Raw genomic sequence first — 26,335 nt, 5'->3', positions numbered from 1 at the left:
TGATCTCTGTAGGTTATGTATGTGGGAGGTGCACAAGCTCGTGCTATTATTAGAGAATATGAACTTTTCTTCCCCCAAAATCTTAAGAAGACCAAGAAAAAGAAATCTGGTCAAATTGTTGGTGAAAGCAAGCAAGATAGGATAAAATTTGATGTCCTCCTTACATCATACGAAATGATCAACATGGATAGTGCCTCTCTGAAGCCAATCAAGTGGGAGTGCATGGTAATTGCCTTCAAATTCCTTAATTGTGCCATTAGCTTTTGTTATTCTTTTTGCCTTATAAAGATGCTTGGCATCTGCATTTAGATTGTTGATGAAGGTCATCGTCTCAAGAACAAGGATTCCAAGTTGTTTTCATCTTTGAAGCAGTACTCTAGTAGGCATCGTGTTCTTTTGACTGGAACTCCTCTTCAGGTTTGTTGCAATAGGTTGCTTTCTCTGCCCCTGGTAGTTCTCCCATTTTTTTTTTTGATAAAGGTAACAGTTTTATAGATTTTAACAGGTATACTACACAAATTGTGTAGTCCCATTTCATGTTTGGATATCTAGTTACATAGAATCATAAGGTGTATACCCGTGTATTTATCCTCATGTTGCATCTGCCATACTAAAATAGTTGGTACAAAATACAATCCCTTCTTTCTTTGATGTTTCTTTGACCTGTCATTCTACTTATGTGGTTATAGTTTCCCCCTTTTTTTGAATGCTTTGCACGTGTAGCCTAGCGATTTGTCAAAGTAATTTTTTTTAAAGTTAAAATTGAAGTTTTGGGATGGATGGAGTGGAAAAAATGCTCTCAGGCACGTTCCCCAAAACACTTCTCTCTCCTACTTCTTAGGGGTGCAGAACACCTTTTCTGGTGACTCTTCAGCTGGGAAAAAAACCTTTATGTCTAATCTCTCTAAGCTACCACCTTCTGTGGTAACTTCCAGCCTTTCTTCTATTTTCCTGTTTCACTCTGGCAACCAGCCGAATGGATAACAAATTATATTTCTGGGTAGGGGATAAATCATATGTCATTGCCGAGAGCTATGCCTCTTCAGAATTCTGGTACGATTGGGTAGAAAGGGATCATTAATAACCATGATTTTAAGCAAGAAAGTTCTACTCTGGCTATGTCATTTAATGCGTTTGGCGTCCAAAGCTAGCGGTAACAGAGTCAATAGATGGAGAATGAAAAATCACCCTTCCAACTACTTTTCTCAGAAATTTAATGGGGCAGGGAGATTCATTTGCATCATAGCAGTCCAGGGTCAATGGAGATCCATCATTATTATACCAGAGTCTGTATTTAATGGGGGTTGGGAGATGTTGTCACCGAGAATTGAAGTATTCATTAATAGGAGGGGTCCCCCAAAACAGAAGGAAATTTTACATCAACCAAAGAGAAGCTCAACCTTTGCAGAAACTATTACAAGGCACAGATGGCAGACAAAAATGGGAATCTGGAAATTTCGAAAAACGAAAACAGATGTATCGAGATTGTTGGTTTTTCTGGTCTTTCGGGGAAGGACATACTCGACAGATGTTTAGTGGGCTGCTTTTATGGTGATTGCTATCTTGTCCCCACCATAGTAGAAGTGAGAAGATGGGTGTTGAGCAAATGGGGTAACACAGTTGGTGTGTTCGACATGAATGGATTTCAATTTCTTTTCGATTTCCCAGCTCGATCCTTAGCAGAGCAAGTCAAGCTTGGCCAGTGGAATATGCAGCAAGCTACACTAGACCTTTCATGGTGGACGCCGATTTCTGGGTGTGTAGATGAGAGGGTCAATCTCGAGTGGTTTTGGGTCAGGATTCTCGGGCTTCCTCTCAGCCTCTGGACCCAAATGTCGTGAAAGAAATTGGAGATTATTGTGGCTGATGGATCGAGACAGAGGAGGAATCAACTCTCAAAAACCATTTAAGATGGGCAAGAATAAAGGTCAAAGCCCACCTGAGTCGATTCCTAGAACTGTGGAGATACAACAGGAAGGGTATCATTATACTCTTCCTCTCTGGGCTGAAACTCCGGCAAGGGTCCGGCAACGCTCATCGGAAAATGTTGCTGCAGAAGCAGGGCCTTTTAGATCCTATGCAGAGGCTAGGGCTAGGGAGGTACAATCCTCGGGAAGAGATGAGGGTTTGAATTTTAAACATCTCTTACGTGGAGAAGAGACAGCAGACACGTGCACACTAAAAGAAGTCCAATTGGGTCAGAACATTTCTGTTGTTGGGCCAGTTTCATTAAGCCCAATTATTAAGATAGCCAACAGCCTAACAACCAAGATAAAAAACCCAGTCTTGAGAAAATAGATCCGACTATTATGTTTAAGTCTGCAAGCTTTTTGGAACCTACGGCAAAATTGTTCGATCCCATGCAATTGAAAGTCTCTTCTTCCCCTTTCTCTTTTCGTTCTCTGGTTCCTGAAATTTATGTAACAGAAAATTAAGTCTCAGACTCTCAATCCATTCAGGTGATGGAAGTCTCTGAACCCATCAATATTGGGGAGACTTTTCATGTTGTTGAAGGGGATTCACAGATGGTATTTTACGGGGAACCATCACCATGCAATCTTGAAGAAAATCCTTCTACAGAAGTTCTCATTGAAAAGGCTGAATCAGAAGCTTCACTGCGGATGCACCTGAATATCATCAAACTTAGCAAACAATTTGGAGTTGACTTTGAAGGGTGCGAAGAGGATGTTCTGTCTCTTTTAATGAAGATCGATAGTAGAAGACAAAAGAAGATGAGAGAATGCTCAGCAGGCACAACACCTGAATTCAAGTCAAAGGGGCAAAAGCAATTGAAAGGTTTGATCTCAGTCATTTAATACAAAGACGGGCAACCAAGGAGCTGGGGGAGGGACAATCTCAAAGTGGATTAATGAAGATAACATTCTATCGTGGAATGTGAGAGGATTGAATGATGGGGAAATAAAGAGGATTGATTAAAGCTTTGCTCAATGAATGGAGATGTGAAGTGGTGGTTCTACAAGATACAAAAATAGAAGGGGATATTACCAACATTGCTAGACATGTACGGGGTAGCAGATGGGTAGATTTTGTCAATCTTGAGGCAATTGGCTATAGTGGAGGTATCCTCATTATGTGGGACAAAAGGGTACTGGAAGGTGAAATGGTTGAGTCTGGTAGTCAAAGTATAACCTGTAAGCTTAACTCTAGACAAGACTTCACTTGGTTCATCACAGGGGTGTATGGATCTAACAACAGAAGGGAGAGGTTAAAATTATGGTGGGAGTTAGCAGCTTCAAGGAGTCTGTTTATAATGGACCATGGGTGATTTGTGGTGATTTCAACACTACCAGATTTTCTAGTGAAAGGAGCAACACTCACAATCTCACTAGAGCTATGAAAGATTCTTCTGACTCAATCAATGAACTAGAGCTAGTAGATCCTCCTCTTACTGGGGGTTCTTTCACCTGGAATAAGGGGAACAACCAAGGTGTTGCTTCAAGAATTGATAGGTTTCTTTTCTCAATTGAATGGGATGAACAATTCAGTAAGATCAAGCAAATTTTGTTGCCCAGAATTGCTTCAGACCTCTGTCGTATCCAGCTGCCTGTGGGGATTGGGATCAAAGGAAATCTTGTTTCAAGTTTGGTGGTTGGAGGTCGAGGGGTTCAAATAAATGTTTAAATCTTGGTGGCTCTCTTTTGCTGTTCAACTAATGCATTTGAGGTTGATCCTTACTGTTTTTGAAGATATCTCCAGCCTTCATGTCCATTGGAGAAAGAGCCAAATATTTCCTGTCAATGAAGTCCCAAATTGTTTAATTCTTGCTGGTATTCTGGGTTGTGAGGTGGGCGCCCCGTCTACTAAATATTTGGGTCTTTCTTTGGGCTCAAAAAAACAAAGCTGTTGAGATATGGGAAGGAGTACTTGATAAGATGTGAAAGGAGGCTTGCAAGATGGAAAACACAATACTTGTCATTAGGGGGAAGGGTCATTCTAGTCAACAGTGTTTTGAACTCCCTCCCCACCTATGTAATGTCTCTATTTCTTATTCCAGACAAAGTGTGAAAAAGTATAGATAAGCTGATGAGAAACTTTATTTGGGAGGGTAATGGGGACAGCAAACGCTTGCATTTGGTCAAGTGGAAGATTCTCACTTACAGTAAGAAGGTGGAAGGACTAGGAATCAAAAATCTCAGAATACAGAATATGAGCTTATTATTAAGTGGCTTTGGAGATGCAACACTGAACTCTGAAGAGCAAGCATTATGGAGACAGGTTATACAGTGCAGGCATGAACAAATGGGTCAGTGGACTACCAAACCAGTGACATCTGCTTATGGAGTGGGGAACTGGAAATCCATCAGGAATCTATGGGAGGTGTTTATAGCAAATACAGGGGTAAGGTTGGGCAACGGGAAGAAAATCTCCTTCTGGAGAGATGACTCGTTAGGGAATGGGCCCTTGATAGATCAATTTCATGATCTGTTCATTTTATCCTCCTCTCCTGATGCTACAGTCGAAGAACTCTGGACTCCACAAGGGTGGAATATTGTATGCAGAAGGCTTCTTAATGATTAGGAGATTCCTAGAGTTACTGGTCTCTTTGGTAAACTTGAAGGTTTTTCAGGCCTAGGAGGAGGAGGATTCTCTCACTTGGATAGGTGGCATCAAGTCTTTTTTCTCCGGCAAAACAGCTTACAACTATTTAATGGATTTGGAGCAGTTCAATGACCTATGTCCATGTAAAGAGATATGGAAAGCAAAAGCTCCTTTCAAAGTGGTTTGCTTTGCTTGGCTAGTTGTTTGGAAAGCTTGTCTCACTCATGATAAACTTCAAAGAGGGGGTTTTCATCTCTGTTCTAGGTGTTTTCTATGCCATCAGGAAGCTGAAACCAACGGCATCTTTTTTTGCATTATTCAAATCATGGATGCTTTACTTACTTTCTTTCTTTCGAACAAATTCTTTGGTTCTGCTACAATGGGATTAGACCCAATCTTCGTTGAAATCTAAGGTGTTAACAGAGGCTGGACCCATGCTTCTCAGACCTCTTCTCTACTTCTTCTTCAAAATTCTCCCCATTCACAGAAATTTGCTGAGTTTATGGAACCCTTACCTGCAAAAATAGAGAAGCGATGATGGGGAGAAGAGACCTGAATGATTGGGAGATGAATAGAATGATTTGAGTTTTTCAAACAGCTGGAAAACTTCACAGTAATCCAGGATGGAGAGGACACACTGAAATGGCAAGGACATAGCAGTGGAAGATTCAGTGTTAATGCATCTTATAAAACAATGAATCAACCTCAACCTCAAGTCATTAATTGACTCTGGAAACATATCTGGAAGGCCAAAAGACCTTTTAAGGTTGCATGTTTCACATGGTTACTGGAAAAAGAGGCTGTGTTTGCACAAGAAAATCTAATCAAGAGGAAGTTGACTCTATACTCAAGATTTTTTTAATGTAAAAAGGAACTAGAGACAGTGGGACATCTATTTTTACGCTAGAATACAACTGATCAGTTATGGAAGATCTTCATTAATCTCAGAGGCATAGAATGGACAATACCTAGAAAGATTACTGAAGCTCTCTTTAGTTGGGAAGCAGCTAGAGCTGGAGATAGAGGCAAATGGAGGATGGTCCTTGCATGCATTTGATGGACTATTTGGAGACAAAGGAATGCTAGGTGTTCTGATAACAGCATCAATACAGTCCAAAAAATCATACTCAACTGAATTATTGTTTTCCTTTTTTGGTGCAACCAAACCTACCCTGAAGATACACTATCTATCCTAGACACATTAGGTTCATGTTAGAAGATAGAGTTATTTCTATACTTTTGCTCACTTGTATAAATAAGGTTTCAGTACACAAGGGTTGTACTGTTTTGTGGTTAATACATACAAAAATGTTATCTTCTGAAAAATAAAATAAAATAGAGGTGATGATTATGGACGTGGTATCAACACCAACTATATAAATTCAACCAATTGACAGAGAGGAACAAATTCAATTGTTCGAGTGTCATAATGATGAACCCATGGGCCAGATTAAATCAAAGGAAGCTGACGCCACCGCATGGGTGTGTGAAATTTTCTGAAACTGAGCAAACAAATGGGGGTTCATCTTTAGGGTTTTGAAACAAGAAGGAATGTAACTATATTCACTAGAATAGACAGTATGAGAATTCAAAGAACTCCAATGGTCTGGTAAGTCCAACAAGTCCAAGGAGGGTTGGGAAAGTTGAAGTAAGAAAATTAGTGTTTAAGGTAAACTTATGAGTAACAGTGAGAGTTGCAAGGGAAGATTACTGGCTTACAGGGTAACCATGAAGCTGGAAATATTTAGCTGGAATATGAGGGGACTTAATAATAGGGCGAAAAGGAGAGTTCTGAAGACGTTGATAGTGGAATGGAGGGTGGATGGTTACTGCTTGCAGGAAACAAACTGAATGTCATGACTTCATCATTAATCAGATAACTATGGCCAAACAGATGGCGAATTTCACATATGTGGAAGCTGAAGGTAGCAGTGGTGGTATACTGATTATGTGCGATAAACGATTATGGAAGGGGTCAAATGTTGTGCATTAGGTCAATATAGTTTAACAGTGCATCTTGAAAAACTTTTTCAGAACTATAGCTAGTACTTAACTGGGATTTACAGAACTGTAGTAGAGATAAATAGTATGTGTACTTTGAGATGGACACAACAAGGGGTGTATGTCATGGTCCGTGGGCACTTTGTAGTGATTTTAATATCACCAGATATGTGGGAGAAAGAAACGGCAGCCAGAAGAACTACTGACATGTTGAACTTCTTTAGATGATTGATGTCAGTATGTTTTGATTCTGCCATCTATATAAAACAATCTACACACTTGCAACACTTCGTATTTTGGTAATAATTATTTTCTTCAACTAGACAAGAACGAGGTTTTTTGACATGCAAAAACTGACTTGCATAAGGATACACGTCTTTATTCTTTCTTTTCTTTCTGTTGGCTGTAGTAATTATTTTTCTATGCATTTCAGAACAATCTGGATGAACTTTTCATGCTGATGCACTTTCTTGATGCTGGGAAGGTCAGTCCCACAACATGTTTCTGGCCAAACATACAAACTTATTTACTTGTTGAGTTATCATGTGAAGTTTCATGGGACCTGATGCCAAATGCAGTTTGGAAGCTTGGAGGAATTCCAGCAAGAGTTTGAGGACATTAGTCAGGAGGAACAGGTTTCAAGACTTCATAAAATGCTGGCACCTCATCTGCTCAGAAGTACGATTCTGAAACTTTTTCCCGTGTCTGTCATTGAATATTTGTTAGTTCGATGATATCTATTGGTGAAATGTAAATCTTATCTACTTTTCCTTTGTTTAGTTCGTCATAATTTTCTTTATTGATTTCTTAATGTCATCCTAGCTATATCCTTGTAAAAGCCTTTCCAGATTGTAATATAGATACTCGTAGTAACATGAAGCTTTTCATTGTGAACGCAAACTTCTGGTGTTTGTCTTTACTGTAAACTATGCCTTATAGTGTTAATCCTCCCAGGGAAAAGAGTTGGTGATAGAATAGGCATTGCCAATTTGTAATTATTCAACTAGGAAATGTCAAACTTCTCCTTTACCATGTCATTAGAAACTCTGATTTGGTAGAGCTGTCTCCCAAATCAGCTGCCTATATTCATTTGACTGGAGGTAGCACTCTCTCTTGATTAACTTTATTGGTCCAACATACACAACTGATTAGGATGATATGATTGAGCTTCTTACAATTCACATATATTTCAACAAAACGGAGGGAACTTGTGAAGCAAAAAGTAATTCCAGCACGTAAATTCTTTGTAGGCCATAGAAATCAAATATTTTTCACTTTATTTGAAATTTTGGAAGATGGTATTGAGTTTTGGTTATATTTTTTTACAAAGGAGAGGAGAGCATTTTATTTGGATTTATAAAGATGGAGTTGGAAAACAGGTTATAAGTTGTTTTTCAAATATGGAATCCAACTTCAAGTTGAATTTGGAATTTTCATGGCCAAGCACTGATTTTCAATAAAGTGAAATTATTCCTGAAAATTATTAAATTATTCCTGAAAAATGAATAATTTTTATGACCAACAGGCCCTTAGTGTAAATCAGTTTATTTTTGTAAAGATTCACAAGGCAGTAGATTGTTTCAAGAAACATGAATTTAGGTAACTTACATCTATTTAAACTATTATCTGTTGCGTGTGTGATATTTCAGGACTCAAGAAAGATGTCATGACAGAGCTGCCTCCTAAAAAGGAACTCATTTTACGTGTGGAATTGAGTAGCAAACAGAAAGAATATTACAAAGCAATTCTGACGCGTAACTTCCAGATACTGACTCGCAAGGGAGGTGCTCAGGTGAGCCAATTTCTTGTCTGAGATACCTTTATGCCACAATAGGAATTCTGACCTCGCTGTATATTTGTGTATCAGATTTCTCTTATAAATGTGGTGATGGAGCTGCGCAAGCTTTGCTGTCATCCATTTATGTTAGAAGGTGTTGAGCCAGAGGACACTAATGAGTTTACCAAGTATGTCATGTTTTTTGATAGTCAACTATATAATTGTTAACACTTGTTTCTGAAGATTGAGTTGTCGAGATTTTTCATAAGGGATCTTTTTCTTTTTGAGTATGTCTTTTGGTTATGCAAAGTTTTGTTTTACCCTATGTAATTCTAGTCACATTGAATTTCACATGCGGTGCTTCAAAAATGGCAGTTTTTAGTCAATTGTTGGTAGAACTATACGTAATATCTTATATTTATAGGTAAATTAAAGTTCAATATATTATTATTTCTCAAAAAAGCAAATGCCATTGGTGAGTGTAATGTTGATAAAATCCCACTTAAGCCCTGAAGCTAAGGTGCAAACGCACATTGAGTACTTTGTCTCGCTTAGGTAGAGCGTTAGGGTAGGCACCAAATCAATTATGCTATGCCCATGAGCTCCATGTTGAAGAGTGAGACATTAAGCAGTAAGTATAACTAGCAAAGCAATATTCCTTGTTAAGTCCAAGCTATAAATGTATATTTAGTGAAAGGAATGAAAAGCAACAATTTAGTATGATGATTAACTGGTAAAGTTGCTGCCATGTGACTAGGAGGTCACGGGTTCAAGCCTTGGAAACAGCTTCTGGCAGAAATGCAAGGTAAGGTTGCGTACAATAGACCCTTGTGGTTGGACCCTTCCCCGAACCCTGTGCATAGCGGGAGCTTTAGTGCACCGGGCTGCCCTATCTTATTTATTGTCGACTTTTCAATTCTTTGATCCATATAATTATTGTGAATGTATCATCGCTTTTCAATTTCATTTTATATGTAGGTGTTTGACTAGACATGCAGTTTAAAAGAGAAAGAATTTTGGCACATACCCAAACTTGTGGTCTTAAGCATGCCATGCCATTTTTATGGATATAAAGAGCATGCTATTAAGGGTAAAATGAGAAGTGTAAAGTTCAAGAGTTTCAAAGTTGACAGATTTATCAATTCTTTTGGAATAGTCTAAAAATGAAAGAGTGCCATATAAACTAAACACAGGGAGTTGTTACTTTTTCGTATCTTTTTATATTTTTTCTTCTTCTACGTCATTCTTCCTTAAAGCGCCTACAAATGCTCTGTGTTTAAAGTTTTAATAAAACTTTATTGCCTTTGGCAACAATTGGTGAGTGGAATTTGGCATTGTTAGTGAGGGCTGAGAGTGGAGTAGGGGTGATATGGGATGATGAGGGGAAGGTTCTCCCTTGAACTATAGAAGGGAAGATGAAGAGGGAGGCTATAGATTTGCTGATGTTCAAAAACCTCAAAAATGTTGTCAAATTAGAGAGGGTGATAGTAGCCTGGGAGGGATGAGGTACATGTGGGACCAAGGGTTGGGGATCATGAAGAGCTGTTGTGGGCAAACGATTGGAAGGCGAAAAGTTGGATATGGGTTAAGTGATGGGGATGAGGGTGGTGAGGAAAGTGAAGGGTTGTCCTAGGGGTGGTGGTGCCCGATGGTTGCATTCTATAGGGGAAGAGATGATGTGTGGGAGTTAAAACTTGAGTGATGAGTTAACTACAATTTTGTTTCTTGTTCTATTTCACTCCCGTGTAGTGTCTATATATAGGTCTCAGTGTGATGATTTAGATACACAATTCAATAATATATTTTAAAAAAAATATTTCTCACATGATATTAGAGCCAAGTTGAGAAGCATTCGGGACAGAGAAAGTCATCATCGTGCATCTTTCTGGTGACTACTTAGATCTGATTTGCATAGTTTCACTTTTCGTCAGTGTTGTGTGAAAATCAACACCACTAATTGGTCTAGTATCTCCCTATGACCAAACCCCAAATAGCGTTACCACGAACTGACCTCCCACATGCCACCTAGAAGGTCGTCACCTCCGGCGAGATTTAACCATGTGCCGGCAAGTGAGCCTTTTCTAACCAATTTTCTATGATTTTCTTGTCGAGATCTACTTGTCTCTTGATTCGGAGATGACCTATACACTTTATACCAGATTCTGAGCACCTCCCGATGAGAATCACTTTTTCAGCGATTGGCCTTCTGATAATTGGGCATTTAGAATTATTTTCTCCATGGTGATCTTGAGGAAGAAGTTTATACGGATCGATTGAAGTATTTTCTAGGTATAGAAGTTGGTCAGTCCAAATTTGTATCTCCTCTGTATCATCACCTGTTACTATGATGTCATCCACATAAACTAATAATGTTGTCACCTTTCTATTTTTGAGTGTCATATGAACAAGGTGTGGTCTCCTTGACTTTGTCGATACCCTAGCTTGATCATAACCTTTGTAACTCTTACAAACCATGCCGGAGGTGATTGCTTTAATCCAAAGAGTGCCTTCTTCAGTCTACACACCATTCCCTTCTTACGTTCAAAACTAGGTGGCACCTCCATATAGATCTCCTCATCTATGTCTCCATGTAATAAAGCATTTCTTACATCAAATTATTGTAGGTTCCAATTAAAAACCGCAACCTATGATAATAAGATTCTCACTGTATTCATTTTTGCCACTGAGGCAAAAGTCTCCAAATAATCAATTTCATAGATCCGTGTATAACCTTTTGCCACCAAACGAGGTTTAAATCTTTATATGGACCCCCATCTGACATATATTTCACAGTAAACACCCATACACCCATCTGCACCCGACCAACTTTTTCCTTTTTTGAAATTCCACAATTGTCCAAGTTTCGTTTTTCTCCAACGCTTCCATTTCTACCTTCATAGCTTTCTCCCATTCTCTGTTTCCTAATGCTTCAGACAAATTTCCGGGAATAGGAACTGTGTTGAGGTTACAAAGAAAAGCTTTATGACTTGGGGATAGATTTTGATATGTCACGGAAAGGCTTAAAGGGTGTTGTGTGCAAGTTCTGGTTCCTTTAGTGCAATGGGAAGGTCAAGGTTATTAGGTTCTTCGTCATGATCAGTTTGGTTTGGTGTTTCTGATGGTTCAATAGGGTCAGGATGGGTATTAGGAACAGTTACCTGAGGAGATGATTGTAGCTGAGTAGTTTGATCAGTTAGTCTCTTTCTTTCGGAATAAACCTGCAATGGTAGATTATTTTCTTGAATTTCATTATTTGTATCTGGATTAGGAGACTCAGTGAGTTCATTTGGATTTAGAGACTCGGGTGACCGAAGAAATGGTGACTTAGGCAAAGATTTGGCGCAACTAGAAATAGACTAATCAAACAGTGACAAGTCTAGAGGTCCCTCTTCCTTTAGTGACTCCCCCTGATTGTAAGAATGATTAAAAAAGGATGCACTCTCATCAAATGTGACATCAGCTGAAACAAAGAATTTCTTTGATGATGGTTGATAACAGTTGTAGCCTTTTTGAGTAGGAGAATATCCTATGAAAACACACTTAAGAGGACGTGTGTCTAATTTGTCTTTATTTTGAGAATATTATGAACATAGGCAACCTCCCGAAGATTCTAGTAACCAATTTATTGGAAATTTCAAAATTCGGGAAGAAATTCCTAAGAGTACAAGTAGACTTTTAAAGTTCAAAATTCTTGATGGTATTCTGTTACTAAGATGTGCAGCAGTTAGGATAGCTTCCTCCCAATACTCTTTTGTTACCCTTTTGTGAAACAATAGTGATCTAGTAATGTCAAGTAACATACTGGTTCTTCTCTCTGCTATCCCATTTTGTTGAGGAGTATTGACGTATGAAGATTCATGAATAATTCCCTCTTTTTGGAAGAAAATATAGAGGTTTTGATTGAAGTAGTCCTTTTCATTATCAGATCGGAATCTCTTTTAATTAGCACATCATATTGGGTTTTGATCAGATTAAAAAAGGTAGGAAGAATTTGACTAACATATGATTTTTGCTTTAGCAAATAGATACATGTTTCTCTTGCACAATCATCAATGAATGACACAAACCATCTAGCACCAGATATATTAGGAATGTGAGAGGGTCCCCAAATATCACTGTGAATAAGAGAAAAAGGAGTTTGACATCTTTTATGGCTAATTGGAAAGGAAACAATTTGTGTTTTGCAATTTCATAATCATTAGTTGTAGAATCACCTAAATTCCATGTGGGTCTAATTTGCCTTTGATACAATGTGGAAAAAGATAGTTGAATAATTTCATTCATATCTTTCTATGTCATATACATGAATTTATATACATAAGAGATTGTGGAATAGAATCACCTAAATCCCATGAAATCTGGGGATCATATATTTTACATAAGGAGAAAGAATCGTAGATATGATATTCTAGAGTATAACAATTATTTTAAGATCTTAGAGAATCAGATTTTGATATGAAGAATATCTTCCCATCTTAGAGGATCAAATTTTGATATGAAGACTATCTTCTTGAAAATCCTATATCAGCCAACAGATAAACAGACGCTGGTTGGGTAGGATCACCCTCTGATAGATGTTCTACATCTAGATATTATGCTTTTGTAGGAGGTAATTTGGTGTCCTAGAAGAGTATAAAACATAGTGTGGTTGCTCGATTTGGTGCAAAAACAGGATATTGAGCAATGTTTGTAGCAACTTGTGAAAGACCAAATGCCCTTCAAAGGTAGCTTGTTTTACCTTGTTGGTATGTAGACAGGACAGCCTAACTCATGAGGCTTTACAGAAGGGGCTGACAGTTTTTCTGAAGATGTGTCGGATGTGAGCAGGAAACAAAAGTTAATGATAATCCATTCCTTCATTTAAGGCAGCTATGAGCCTGTGGAACATGTTTTTATGTTTGTTAGGATTTTACTGGGTGATGCCCAATACAACAATGGAACTCCTAAGCAGTTGGAAAGGTAGTGGTAACAAAGGAAGAAAAGAAAACTGGTGGAGAACTATCCCAGCATGCATATATGGTGGACTCTTTGAAAAGAAAGGAATTCAAGGTGTTTTGATGGACGGGACTAATTTACAGAAGATTATAATGAATTGTATAAGCCTTTTGTTTTTTTGGTGTAAACAACAACAACGTACCTAGTGAAATCCTACAAGTTGAGTCCGGGGAGGGTAAAATGTACGCAGACCTTATGGAGGTAGAGAGACTGTTTTCGAAAGATCCTTAGCTCAAAGGCAATAATCCCAGATACAAAGAAGAAAATATAGCAAGTCACAAGGAAACAGTGCCATGTCTACCTGAGGGGAGCAACAACAACAACAAAGCAGTGCAATAGTCGAAACACAATAAACAACATACTAGGATAGAGTATTAAAACAATTATTAATAATGATGGATATCAAAAACAAGAACTACAGTGATACAACTAGTACAATGGAAGACACCAACCATCCTAAGCAAGACAACACTACACTGCCTACGAACCTTCTACCCTAATACATGTCCTCGACACCCTCCTATCTAAGCTCATGTATTCAGTAATCTGATGTTGTGTCATATCTTGTCTTATCACCTCTTCGCAATACGTTTTCGGTCTGCCTCTACCTCTTTTCGTACCCTCTACAACCAACCTCTCACACCTACTCACTAGTGCATCCATGCATCTCTTCTTCACATGTCCAAACCATCTTAGTCTCGCTTCTCTCACTTTATTCTAAATATTTTCATTTCTAATTTTATCGCTCCTAGTATGACCACACTTCCACCTCAACATCCTCATTTCCACAACATGCATCTGCTGAACATGCGAGTTTTTGATTGGCCAATACTCCGCGCCATATAACAATGTTGGTCTAACCAACACTTTATATAACTATCACACAAGACTCCAGAGGGAAGCCTCCACTCCATCCACGCCGCACCAATACGATGTGTGATATCCTCGTTGATGTCCCCACTTCCCTGGAGTATAGACCCAAGGTTCTTGAATCTGTCTCTCTTGGGTATACTTTGTGTGTCAACCCTCACTTCCACGGCTTCCTCATGCATCACCTTAATGAATTTAGACTCCACATACTCTATCTTGATTATGCTCAATCTGAACCCTTTAGTCTTCAAAGTTTGCCTCCACACCTCCAGCTTCGCATCGACTGCATTACACGTCTCATCAATTAGTACTATGTCATCTACAAATAACATACACCACGACACCTCATCGAATACCCTTTGGGTTTTGGATGTAAGTTTCCAATTCATCAATTTTTGGATGATGAACTTTTGGTGTGAATAAAAAGTTACCCTTTTCTCAAAAAAAAAACTTGTGAGCTAGTTTGAATTAAATAGTCGCTAAGAGAACTAAAATTTGGAGAAACCAGTCAGATGGAACTTATTCTGATAACAAAGAGGCCTTTCATATCTCATCAAATCTGGTATTTTTATGAGAGGACTAAGCACATTGAGATTGATTGTCACTTTGTCAGGAAAAAGATACTCTTAGGAGATATAATTTTTGAAATCGAGTGATCAAATTGCAGATATTTTCACCAAGTCCCTCACGGTTCTCATATTAGTTACATTTGTACCAAGCTCGGCACACATGACTTGTATGCACCAGCTTGAGGGGGAGTGTTGGAATAGGAATAGTATATAGAATCCTACTTAGATAAGGATTGTAATGTAATGGCTATAAATAGGGCTCAGTGTAATAATGTAGGTACCCAGTTCAATAATATTTTTCTCTTATATTTCTCACATGTCAAAATGTTCTCTTTTTCAGTCGCTTACTTTCTCTGGTTTCTGATGTGCCCAATCTCCATTGAAGTGATATTTAAGATTCTTGTATTTCCTTGTGATACCATCAAAACTTTGACTGAAGTGCTACCTTTGGAAGAAGAAAATCTTTTTTTCTTCTGACCTGCGGGATCAAAGAGGAGTTTGATGTTGTCAGTTTCCCTTAAGTGGAATAATCCACCTATTGAAATTTCAAGTGTTATGCCAATTCTCAACAGTGCGACTCTTGATGACCTGGGGAACATGAAAGGTTCCTTAGTTTAAGAAAGTTCATTGTGCTCTTTCTGTTGACCTCTTATAAATCTGCTCTATGGCTTATTTTTATTTGACAGACAGCTGCTAGAATCATCTGGAAAACTGCAACTTCTGGACAAGATGATGGTTAGGCTTAAAGAGCAAGGTCACAGAGTTCTTATATATTCTCAATTTCAGCATATGCTTGATTTGCTTGAAGACTACTGTAATTATAGAGTATGGATACAAACAAGTTCACTAAATTATTTATCAAATCTACTTCAATTTCTGTCTTCACTATTTGGAGTTTGATACATTTGCCTGTTAACTTTTCAGAAATGGCAATATGAACGCATTGATGGAAAAGTTGGCGGAGCTGAGAGACAAATCCGAATTGATCGATTTAATGCTAAGAATTCTTCAAGATTTTGTTTTCTGCTTTCAACTAGGGCAGGGGGTTTAGGAATAAACCTTGCAACTGCTGATACAGTAATTATTTATGACAGGTAATTTTATTGTTCCACTGGACCATCTCTATATCTCAAAAGTGTCTGCTTTACTGCTTTAGATTGAAATCTTTTCATAATTGTGGGAACCTGAATACACCTGTGTGAGGTTTTCCTCCTTGGGTCATGTGCATTAGCTATTAAAGAAGCATCATCCTTGGATGATGACTTTTGTCCCAGAATAAGAAAATTGATTTCTCCTCCTGATAAAATCTTAGCTAATTTTCTGAGGGCTAACAGATAAAACTCTAAAGCTTATAAAATTTTTCGTGCTTAGCAGGTCTCCATCTTTCCCTCTCTCTATCAGCTGTTTCGTAGAAACTGAAAGTACCTTCTTCTCCTTCTTTGCATCTTACCTTTTCTACAAACTGTAGTTTTCTTAATAAAGTTTTTCAGTCTCAGGGCTAGCAATGCCAGGGAGACACATTATTATCCCTTTCCTTAAGCTAAACACTTCTGTATCTTGTTTTAACAAGTATTTTGAGCGACCACCGTGATTTTACTTTCCCTTTCCATTCCAACAACAACAACAACGTACCTAGTGTAGTCCATTTTCAGTCCCTCTTTGCTTGTTGTTATATTGTAATTGGCCTATTTCTTTTCTCTTGCAAGTAGTACAATGCCAATTTGACGAGCTTTTTGCTTGTAGCAGTGTGGATTAGAAGTCATGTTACTCATTTCGTAATTTAGGATCATAGGTGCAATTAAAAAGTCAACTCAGACAAACTCTTCTATGCCTCTTTAGTGAAGTTTTTTGTCTACTTTGTGTCAATTCTGGATATGGACTTTGATTCGGTTGCCTGCTCGTTTAAATCTTGCTTAGTCAATGGGAGAATTAGTTCCACATTATGAAACTCTAGGAGCACCTGCATGCACCAAATTGTTCCATTATATTTTGATAATCGAGAAATCCCCAAGAGCCAATTGGGCACAGTTCGAAATACGATGGATAATGTCCCCTTTTATACTCTTCTCCACTTAAACTCTAGGCTTTTGTTTGTGTTAGGATTCGGACACGTGAAGATGCACTTAAGCCACACATCCCAAAGCCTTGCGGTCGTTGCACCAAATGGTTTGTGGTAGGCTTTTGTTTGTTTCCTGTTATTCTTCCCAAATTCAGTCCGAGAAACAAACATCATGCGTTTCCTTGAAAACCCTAGGGAGGCATGACCAAACCATTTTCCACCAACTCAAGTAAAGAAGCAAGTGGAATCTCGCCGGTTTACTTTCTTTTGTATCACCGCATATCATCCATTCTTGTCCTACTATCCCCTAGCTAGTAAAAATGTATTTTCTACCTTCTTCCTAACTATATATTAAAAACTTCATTTTATATACCCTCTGTCTTCTTTACCAAAACATTTATGCTTTCTATTCCACGAGCCATACTTTCATTGAGACCAGGAATTGGTTTTTCTTTTTGGGGATAAATAATCCCCGAAATTATATTTTTGGAAAATGAAGTACTATCAAGGCAAAATCCCGGAAATTATATTAAGAATTATATCCTTCAGATTCTTTTTTTTCCTCTCCTTTTCCTTCTATCCTCGATATCCTACATTTATTTGTCTCAAAATCTTTTTTGTGGCTTTTTTCCTTCACACTACTGTTCCTTCCGTTATCTTAATATCTATAGTAGTTGAATTATAGGAGACACTCCTACAAATATCTTGATTTACATATTTTTCCATTCGTCCATAATGACACTATCTCCTCTTATCATTTTGCTTGTTGACTCCACACCTTAGAATTACTCTTCATTTAGAACTAGTTTTAAGCCATCCCATGCATTTAGAACTAGTTTTCTGCAGGGTCTGACTATAAGAAATGAGTGAAAGTTTGCATAATCCCTTCATGTTGTTTAAAAAATGGAACATTAAAGAAAGTCTATTGGCTTCACTGGAGACCATATCATAATTAGCATCTCACTGAGGAGAAGAGATTGCGTCCAACTCGTTTTTGTCTGAAATGAAAAAAAGGTCCTCCGCAAAATCCCTTCCCGCTCCTTTATTACTGATGTTTCTTGTAATTGTGAGTCAATCAACTATTCCCCAATCCTAGTTTAGTTGGGGAGGCTATATGAACCATTGTATTCATCCAATCTATTCAGATTCTTTTTATTCCAGTATTAAATATAAATCAAATTATGGTGATCTAAATGATGTTCTCTAGCTCTCATTCTTATCACTATACATGCATCAAGTCTTTAGCCAGAATAAAAGGACTCGCGACAAGCACCAGATTGGATCGAAGTATATCACAACAACTAGACTTAATCTTCAAAGTTGGTATCATGCGTATGGATCTCTTGTTTCCCTTAGGTTATGTTCTTAGCTAAGTCCGTGTTGATTTTGGAGGATTATAGGCTTTTTGAAACAACTTCCTTCATTTTAGGTTTACCTCATGCTCTATTATCATGTTCAATCATCATATATAGATTGTTGCATCTAGATATCTGTATAGGACATATGCAAATTATTTCAAGCGACATTTTCTCATTTTTTCCTCTCTGTGTGCTACTTGTTGTATTTGTTGTTTGTGATCATTTCTAATCCTATCCATTCTTCTCTGACCACACATCCACATTTGACAACATTTATTTTGTTCTTAGGACTTAGAGGCCCAACATGCACTCCAATAAAACATTGTTGGAGCAAGCAGTGTCCTTATGCTCACTACTCGATCACAATTGTTAGCTTTAAGTAACTCTTAAATTTCTCACTTCTTTGTTTGTCATTGTTAATTTAGAGTATTTGCTTTTATTGGCTTAGCTTTCTGGTTCAACTTTTGCTTCATATCTACTAGAATTGGTTCCCAAATCTGCGAAGTGCGAAGATGAGTAAGTTTGTCAATTTTATAAGTGGGGTTCAATTGAGGTTTTAACTTCATTATATTCATTTTAGGCTTTGGGCTGTCTTCATGGCTGACTTTAGAGCAAATGAATGAGAATAAATAATATTTATCTTTTGTCCTTGTGGGCCTTTGCGAAGCTTCACACAAATGAATGAGCCCCTTTTGTTGGGCAGTGGGCTCACCTCCTCCCTCACCCTTTTTTGCCAAACATTCAGCTTTCTGATTCACCAATATACATTTCATATCAGGTGACCAAAGTCCACCCTTGTCTCTCAGTTGACTTGTCTATATGGTTCTATTTATGTTTTCCTCTTCCTTCAGTTCCAACTTCCTTGTCTGGCTCTTGTCCATGCCATTTCCTTGCCTTTTACTTGGTGGCACTTACCATTAATATCTTTTAAATCTTACTTTCAAAAATCGACATGGATAAGCATTGTAAGAATATTCCTAATCATCCTTTTCACCCTTCATATGTGCCTTTTAATTGGATGTGGAAAAGTTGGCTGCCTCTCCATTGTTATCCCATACCTTTGGTCCCTACTAATATAGTTATCTCCGCACCCATCTTTTACTATATTTCCATTTCATTCTCCATTGATCAAGGGCCAATACTTGTTAGAAATTAAGTATAAGTATTGTAATATAGAGTATTGGAGCAGTCATGTTCTTATATGAGAGAATTTTTTCCGATAATTGAGAAATTTTTTTCTTCTAGTTTTAATTGTTTTTTCGATAATTGGGAAATTTGTTTTTCTAGTTTCAAAATTCAGTGGATAACCTGCTCATTTACCATTGTCCACTTAATACCAGACTTGGATCATAGTATAATGGGAACGGATAATATGCACCTACCACACATCACACCTGTACCACCTTTACCAATTTAACCAAGGTCCTAGGGCTCTTATTTGTTAGTCTCACACTTTTTTTGATAAGGTAAACAATTTTACTCTTGGGAGAACAGATTCCATATACAAGCGATATGCCAAAAAGTAGCGAACTCACATTAAGAGTGTTATGTACGAAGACACCTAATTCTCTTATTCAAACAAAAATCTCATGGGTGCACCAAAATTCACTATAAGCAAAAAGCTATTTTTGAAATATACAAAGTTAGCTTCTATCTCTTTGAATTTTCTGTTATTCATACACGAGGGCTAAAGGAGCAACATCCGATAATATGCGTCTTTTCCTTAATAGTATATCTGTACAACATATCCTTGACTGTGTCTAGCTTGGTTCATCTACAGTCTGAACCATTTTGGTGCTGTCCACCATAAGCTGGTGGGAACATTTTGACACAATAGGAATAATCCATATCTTTGCCAAATCGTCCCACTATGTACAAATATCATATCTTGTATTTAACACATACAAATAAACAGGTGTCCCTTGTATCCAAAATCATCAAGGTTTTAATATACTTTTGTCGCTCTTCTATTATTTGTATGGTATTAGAGCCTTTAATATCTTGGTAGATACTCAAGTAACTGTTGCCTAGTGGGCAATGTTTTTCTTCTTACCTCTTCTCTCCTTTACTGTCTTGGTAGTAGCTCCAGAAGCTTCTGTTTACTGGTGTGCGGCCTTACACTGCTTATTATTCTTATTTCCTCCCTTTTTACTTTTTAGCAATTAGTGCTATCATTTTTCTCTGGCATGCACATCTCAGGCAGCAGCTCCAGCGGCACTTAACTTCTTTCTGGGGACTGTTCTGGCGGCACAATACCTCTTTCTGATGATTGCATCAGCGACATTGCAACTCTTTATGGTGATCCTTCTGATGCGTTCGGTTTTTTTCTGAGCATTATGAAGACACCATGTCTCTTCTCGATGTACATTTCGGTAGCATGGTGACTCTTTCCTGGACAACTTCGGTGACGTTGCACTTATTCAATGATCATTTTGGTAGTGACACAGATTTTCTGACCATTGTTTTAGCAACAAGTTTTCTGAAAGGCAGTGCTTTTCTAATCAGATTTCCTTTGTTTTTGGCGTATTTTTTGAAAATATTTACTTTTTTATGTTTCCAAAATAGACAAACTCAGGTTAGTTTCTCAACTTTGTGTTTGAGGGAAAGTGTTGGAATTAAGTTTCAGAACAGTTATCTTCTTATGTGAGATATTTTCCCCCATTAGAGACAAATACTATATCGCTTGTATTTAACCCATAATAAGTGTTATTGTATTCATCAAATCACTAAGTCCGCAATATATTTTCTTCACTTGTTAGAATCCCATATCAGCCGAGCGTATGACATGTAATCTCCTTGTATGTTCTGTGATCTCCTTATCCAATCTTGAACAATCATTACATGAGGTCGCTTTTGTGGTTGAGTTAGGTCTGATTCAGGTCTATTTTCTTAACATGGTATCAAAGGAAGATCCATGCTTGATGTTATGTTATCCAGTGTTTGGTCCACCTATTTCGGAGGAATTTTACTGGGTCAATTCACCGGAAGCACAGCTTCCTTTTGTCTTACAATACTAGACTACGTTGCTGGGTTTGCTCAAAATCCTTGAAAGATCTGCAAATAAGATAAAGAAGCTAGTGTATGGATTTTCTAAACATGAAGGTCTATACTCTATAACTTGTTGAGACCCATCTAAGAGGATTTTTGTTCTTTGGATAATTTGATGTTGATGAACATCACTCAACTTAAGGGAAATCAGATGGGTGATGCCACACAGCACAAAGGAGGCACTAGACAGTTGTGGTAGAGAAGGAATTCTACCTAATCAGAAAGAGAGGTGGAGGGTTGTCCCAACATGTGCTTGGTAGACTATAGGGATAGAGAAATTAGAGGTGTTTTGAGGAGAAGCAGTGCAACATACTAAATCTGAAGATGAATTTCTTAGCACTTTATTACTTTTGGTGTAAAGAGGAATGTCTAGTACAAACTGAAGATATTTTTGATGTTTTAGACAACATGTAAGAAAGAACATACTCACGAAGTTTCCTATATTTTGTAATTTCTTGGTTCTGGGGACTATAAAATTTGGTATAGACATATAGTATACCTGTTAATATGTAGAGTATTACTAAAAAAAGGGCAGTCCGGTGCACTTAAGCTCCTGCTATGCGCAGGGTCCGGGGAAGGGCCCGACCACAAGGGTCTATTGTACGCAGCCTTACCTTGCATTTCTGCAAGAGGCTGTTTCCAAGGCTTGAACCCGTGACCTCCTGGTCACATGACAACAACTTTACCAGTTACTCCAAGGCTCCCCTTCAATATGTAGAGTATTACTATTCTTAAAAAAATAATCACTCAATTAGGAAAATGATTGTGTAAGATGTTGGAAGAACCGGATTCTCTTTGAATTGGTTGATTAAATCAAACAATTCCTTGGCTGAGAAAGAACTAAGATGATACGATTAGTTGAAATGTCACATATTCTATCTATGGAAATTTATCACGTTGGGTTACTCTTATTTTATCAACATGTAGGCATAGAGCTTGTTGAGACTCTTTCTAAGATGATCGTTAGGTTTTGGATAATTTGATTTCAAAGAACATTGGTCAATTAGGGGAAATGGCTGTGTAAGTTTTTGGAAACACATAATTCTGTTTGAATTGGTTGGATTACAGCAGACAAGTCTCTGGGATGAGTGAGAACTAAGATGCTATGATTAGTCGAAATGTAACATATTCCAGTCTATGGAAATTTATCACGTTTTCTACCCTTCTTTCTTCCTCTGGGTATCCTTAAAAGTAGGCAATAACAAATTAGCTCTCTTGCACCTGGAGTAGGAATACCTTTTATCATTGAGTTACCAATCATTTTTGTCAATTCTCCATCCTTAATTTCCTTTTATTTCCATCCTTCTGTCATGGGAATCCGAATCTCTTCCCTTAAATCCCAGCTTGTTGGAGGTTGTAAGAACATAAAAGAAAACAACCTGTAAGAGCATAAAAGAAAACAATTTGCATTGCTCTTTATTTATCATCTTTTAGGGGTTCCCCTCTGTTTCTTTTTTATTTGTGAGACAGACTGGTTTTAACAGAAATTCTGTGGTCTTACTTGGTCGTTGGAGCCCATAGTGTTGACATATATGTATGAACAACAGTGCAAGAAGACTTGTAATACCTCAATAGAAATTTGGCACAAGAATACAACATACCCAGTGTAATAACTCAATAAAAATGTTGCACAAGAATATTAGAGCTATTTGAGCAATCTTTGTTGCTTTTTCATTCATTTGGTGAGCTTTTTAGTCTGTAAATTCGGAATATGGTTGTAAGAAGAATGATAAGATTCTATTGGTAAGTGGGTTGTTAATTGCAATAAATGTCTATTTGGTAAGCATATAGCAAAGTGATTCTGCACGAAGCTAAAACAATATGGACAATTGGTTCTCCATGTTGGAACTTCATGCAGCTGGTCCATTTCAAGAATTCTCCCTGAAACAGAAGAGTTTGTGGAGGAACAACTTCCTGCCACTTTATTTTCCTGGTGCCTTTGATTACTAGCTGATCTCTTAGTTGGATGTTTATCTCAGTGACTGGAATCCCCATGCTGACCTACAAGCAATGGCTAGAGCTCATCGGCTTGGACAAACAAACAAGGTTATACATCTTGCTCCCCCAAACCCCACCTCCCCGCCAAAATGATTAATAAGCCTTTGAGTCCTCATTTCCATGCCAAAATGGAGATGGTCTGAATTTGCTAGTTGGATTCTTGACCTTTAGATGAATTGATAACTTATATTTTTGGCTGTTGCAGGTGATGATCTTCCGACTCATAACAAGAGGAACAATTGAAGAAAGAATGATGCAGATGACTAAGAAGAAAATGATTTTAGAACATCTCGTTGTTGGACGGCTCAAAGCTCAAAACATCAATCAGGTAGCATATTCACAAGCTTGAATATATGTACATCAAGATCATACAAATGTGCATATGGTATATAAGGTTGATTGTCTTAGATATCTTAGAATAAGGTCCTATTGCAGTCTGATCTTCACCCATTTCACCAGTCACAATGTGCTGAAGGGAGGTTGTGTATCATTGTAGCTTAAAAACCTCTAGTTTTTATGCAAAAGCATTTGGGGGAAATACAAGGCACCCGTTGCCTAGTGGTCAATGAAGTGGGTTGAGAACCATGAGGTCTCATGTTTGAATCCAGACAAAAAATACCATTACCAGGTGATTTGTTTCTATCTGTCCTAGTCTTGTCCTAACCTTGGTGGACAGATTTACCTGGTACCTGTTGCTTGTGGGAGGTGACAGGTATCCCACATAATTATTTGAGGTGCGTGAAAGCTAGCCCAGACACCAGGAGTATCAAAAAAGAAGAAGAAAGATGCCCATAAAAAGTCGCTTTTTCGGTGCTTGTTAATTAACCGGAATGATATTTTAATGCAAGTAGTACAATGGAAGTTATAAAGAGAATTCCAGGGCAGGACTGAAATTACGTGGAATAACATGCAATTTACATTCAAAACTGAGTTGTATTTAACATACGAAGTATGACTCCAATTCTTGTAATTTTTGTTCTCTGTTGGTCATTTTCCTTATTATATGTCTCTTTTATAGTTCTTTTTGTTTCTGTTGAAGAGCCTTCCCTTTGCATGCCTTATGATCACACATCCCCTTTCCTCTCTCAAAACCTGTAGAATGTTCTTCAACGTGGTCTCCTACTTCTCTTGTTTTTGGAGGGGTGGATGGATTGCCATGTAGAAATTGTGAGTTTGTAGTGAAGCTGTATTGTATTGTAGATGATTAAAACTTATTGGAGTCAGCGATGGATATGCTGCTGAAACTAAAGTGCAATCTTCTTTTTTTGATAACCGAGAAATCCGTCTGTGGCCCGCCCTTTGGACCAACCATAACCTTCTAAGCTCGGTGGATAATGGGTCCGCCCCTCTACCCTTCTCCACTTAAATACCAGGCTTCACTTTGCATGGTGTGGGGCTTGAACCTGTGACCTAAGCCACAAATCCTCCACCCTTTGCCACTTGAGCTAGGCCCCGGGGGCAAACTAAAGTCAATCTTAACACCTAGGCATAACCATATGAGGAAGTAGTGCAGTAATTATTTCAGTTTTCTTCTTTCCCCTTTTTTGTGGGAATTTTGATTCTTTTTTGATGAATAATTTGGGTAAAAAGATGAGAAGTGATGGAAAAGCTTGATTAGTTCCTTCCCATGTTTAGTTAAGTTCCACTCCTTAAGCTTTCCTTTCAAAGCTTTCAGTTTACTAGTCAAGATGTAGTCTGGTCTGCCATCCACCTCAATAGATTCCCACTAAATCTTCACATTGAAACCATCAACTCTTAACCACCAATTTTAAAATTTAAAGTAGGATTTGCTGTGGTCCAAATCCTCACTCTACAATGATAAAGGGATGTGGTCTGAGGCTACCCTCTGCAAAATAGACTGCATGACACATTTGAATTCCTCATCCCATTTAGTGGAAGATCCACCAGCTCAATGTCATCTATGATTTTTGATAAGTCAGTCATATTCTGGAGAGGGAAGTGCAATTCTTCTTTTCTGAAATGAATCTGGGAGTGTTAAATCTCCACATACCACCCTAAGATCTCCACTGCTGGATGCTCCAATTTCCTCCTCAATATCATGTCTTATTTTCTGTTGTTTGGTCCATATACCCTTGTTAGATGCCATGTAAAATCTTGAGTCAGTGCCATGAAGCTACAAGTTAGGGAATGTAACCCAGTGCAACAAATTTCCCTTTTCCATACTCTACTGTCCGCATATCGTTAAAATTCCCCCTCTAGTGCCATTTCCCTGCAAACATTCATACTTCACCCATCTATTTGCTTGAAGTTGCTTCACATATTCATCCATATCCTCTTTGACTTTAGTTTCTTGTAGATAGTAAATATCGGCCCTCCACTTGTGTATTTTACTCTGTAAAGTGTTCTTTTCTTCTTTAAAGAAATGAATCTTGGGCCTAACTCAACCCCAAAAGCTAGCTCATGAAGGAAGGATTGCTCAAGATCATATAAGGAGACCACCCATCCTATTAATCACCAATGTGGGACTTCTTAACAACCCCCCTCCCACGCAGGGCTGAACATTTGGAGTGTGAGCAATTTAGTATGGGGCCCAATATTAGGTGAGATGGGTACCGCTCTGATACCACGTAAAGAAATGAATTTTGGGCCTAACTCAACCCCTAAAGCTAGCTTGAGGGAAGGATTGTCCAAGACCATATAAGGAGACCACCCATTCCATTAACCACTGGTGTTTATCAGCCTAAGGCTTTGTTCTATTACCTCTGTCGTAAGCTTTCCCGTCATTGAAGTAAGGTTCAATGCTAAGAAATTAGTGTTTAATGACTCTGCTCCGATTTTCTCTCTTTTTACAATTATCACACATCACTTGCCTAGCTTAGGTTGGGTTCAATTAACATGGAGTGTGGGACTTCTTCACATCCTCCTATTATTTATCCCCCTAACGTTCCATGAGATTGTATTTATCTTCATGGACGTTCAACTGACTGTAACTTGTCCCTGTTTCTGTCCCTATTGCTTCTGAATTTGACATTAACAGCAACTAAATTCATAAGTTCTTGTGAACCTTTCGATCTTGGAATTGAAAGAATCTTTGGCACTAGATTGTTGATCTTAGTCTTGCTATAAGTTTTCTGGAAAA

At 38.0% G+C, this 26,335-nt stretch overlaps 1 protein-coding gene across 1 annotated transcript in view; it reads left to right on the top strand.

The window, feature by feature from the left end:
- LOC129889128 (CHD3-type chromatin-remodeling factor PICKLE-like) overlaps nucleotides 1-26,335 on the top strand; it is a 56,628-nt gene that overhangs the window by 16,887 nt on the left and 13,406 nt on the right. Inside the window, exons 9-18 of the mRNA XM_055964303.1 lie at nucleotides 13-225; nucleotides 310-417; nucleotides 6,995-7,045; nucleotides 7,140-7,239; nucleotides 8,211-8,353; nucleotides 8,429-8,526; nucleotides 15,459-15,597; nucleotides 15,697-15,866; nucleotides 23,217-23,283; nucleotides 23,441-23,563. Of these exons, the coding sequence (XP_055820278.1) occupies nucleotides 13-225; nucleotides 310-417; nucleotides 6,995-7,045; nucleotides 7,140-7,239; nucleotides 8,211-8,353; nucleotides 8,429-8,526; nucleotides 15,459-15,597; nucleotides 15,697-15,866; nucleotides 23,217-23,283; nucleotides 23,441-23,563 (1,212 nt within the window). The remainder of the gene's footprint in view (nucleotides 1-12; nucleotides 226-309; nucleotides 418-6,994; nucleotides 7,046-7,139; nucleotides 7,240-8,210; nucleotides 8,354-8,428; nucleotides 8,527-15,458; nucleotides 15,598-15,696; nucleotides 15,867-23,216; nucleotides 23,284-23,440; nucleotides 23,564-26,335) is intronic.

This window comes from Solanum dulcamara, chromosome 5 (genome assembly GCF_947179165.1).
Source record: "Solanum dulcamara chromosome 5, daSolDulc1.2, whole genome shotgun sequence".
Lineage (NCBI taxonomy): Eukaryota > Viridiplantae > Streptophyta > Magnoliopsida > Solanales > Solanaceae > Solanum > Solanum dulcamara.
Note: the sequence above shows the minus strand (reverse complement) of the source record. Positions and strands in the feature narration are given on the sequence as shown.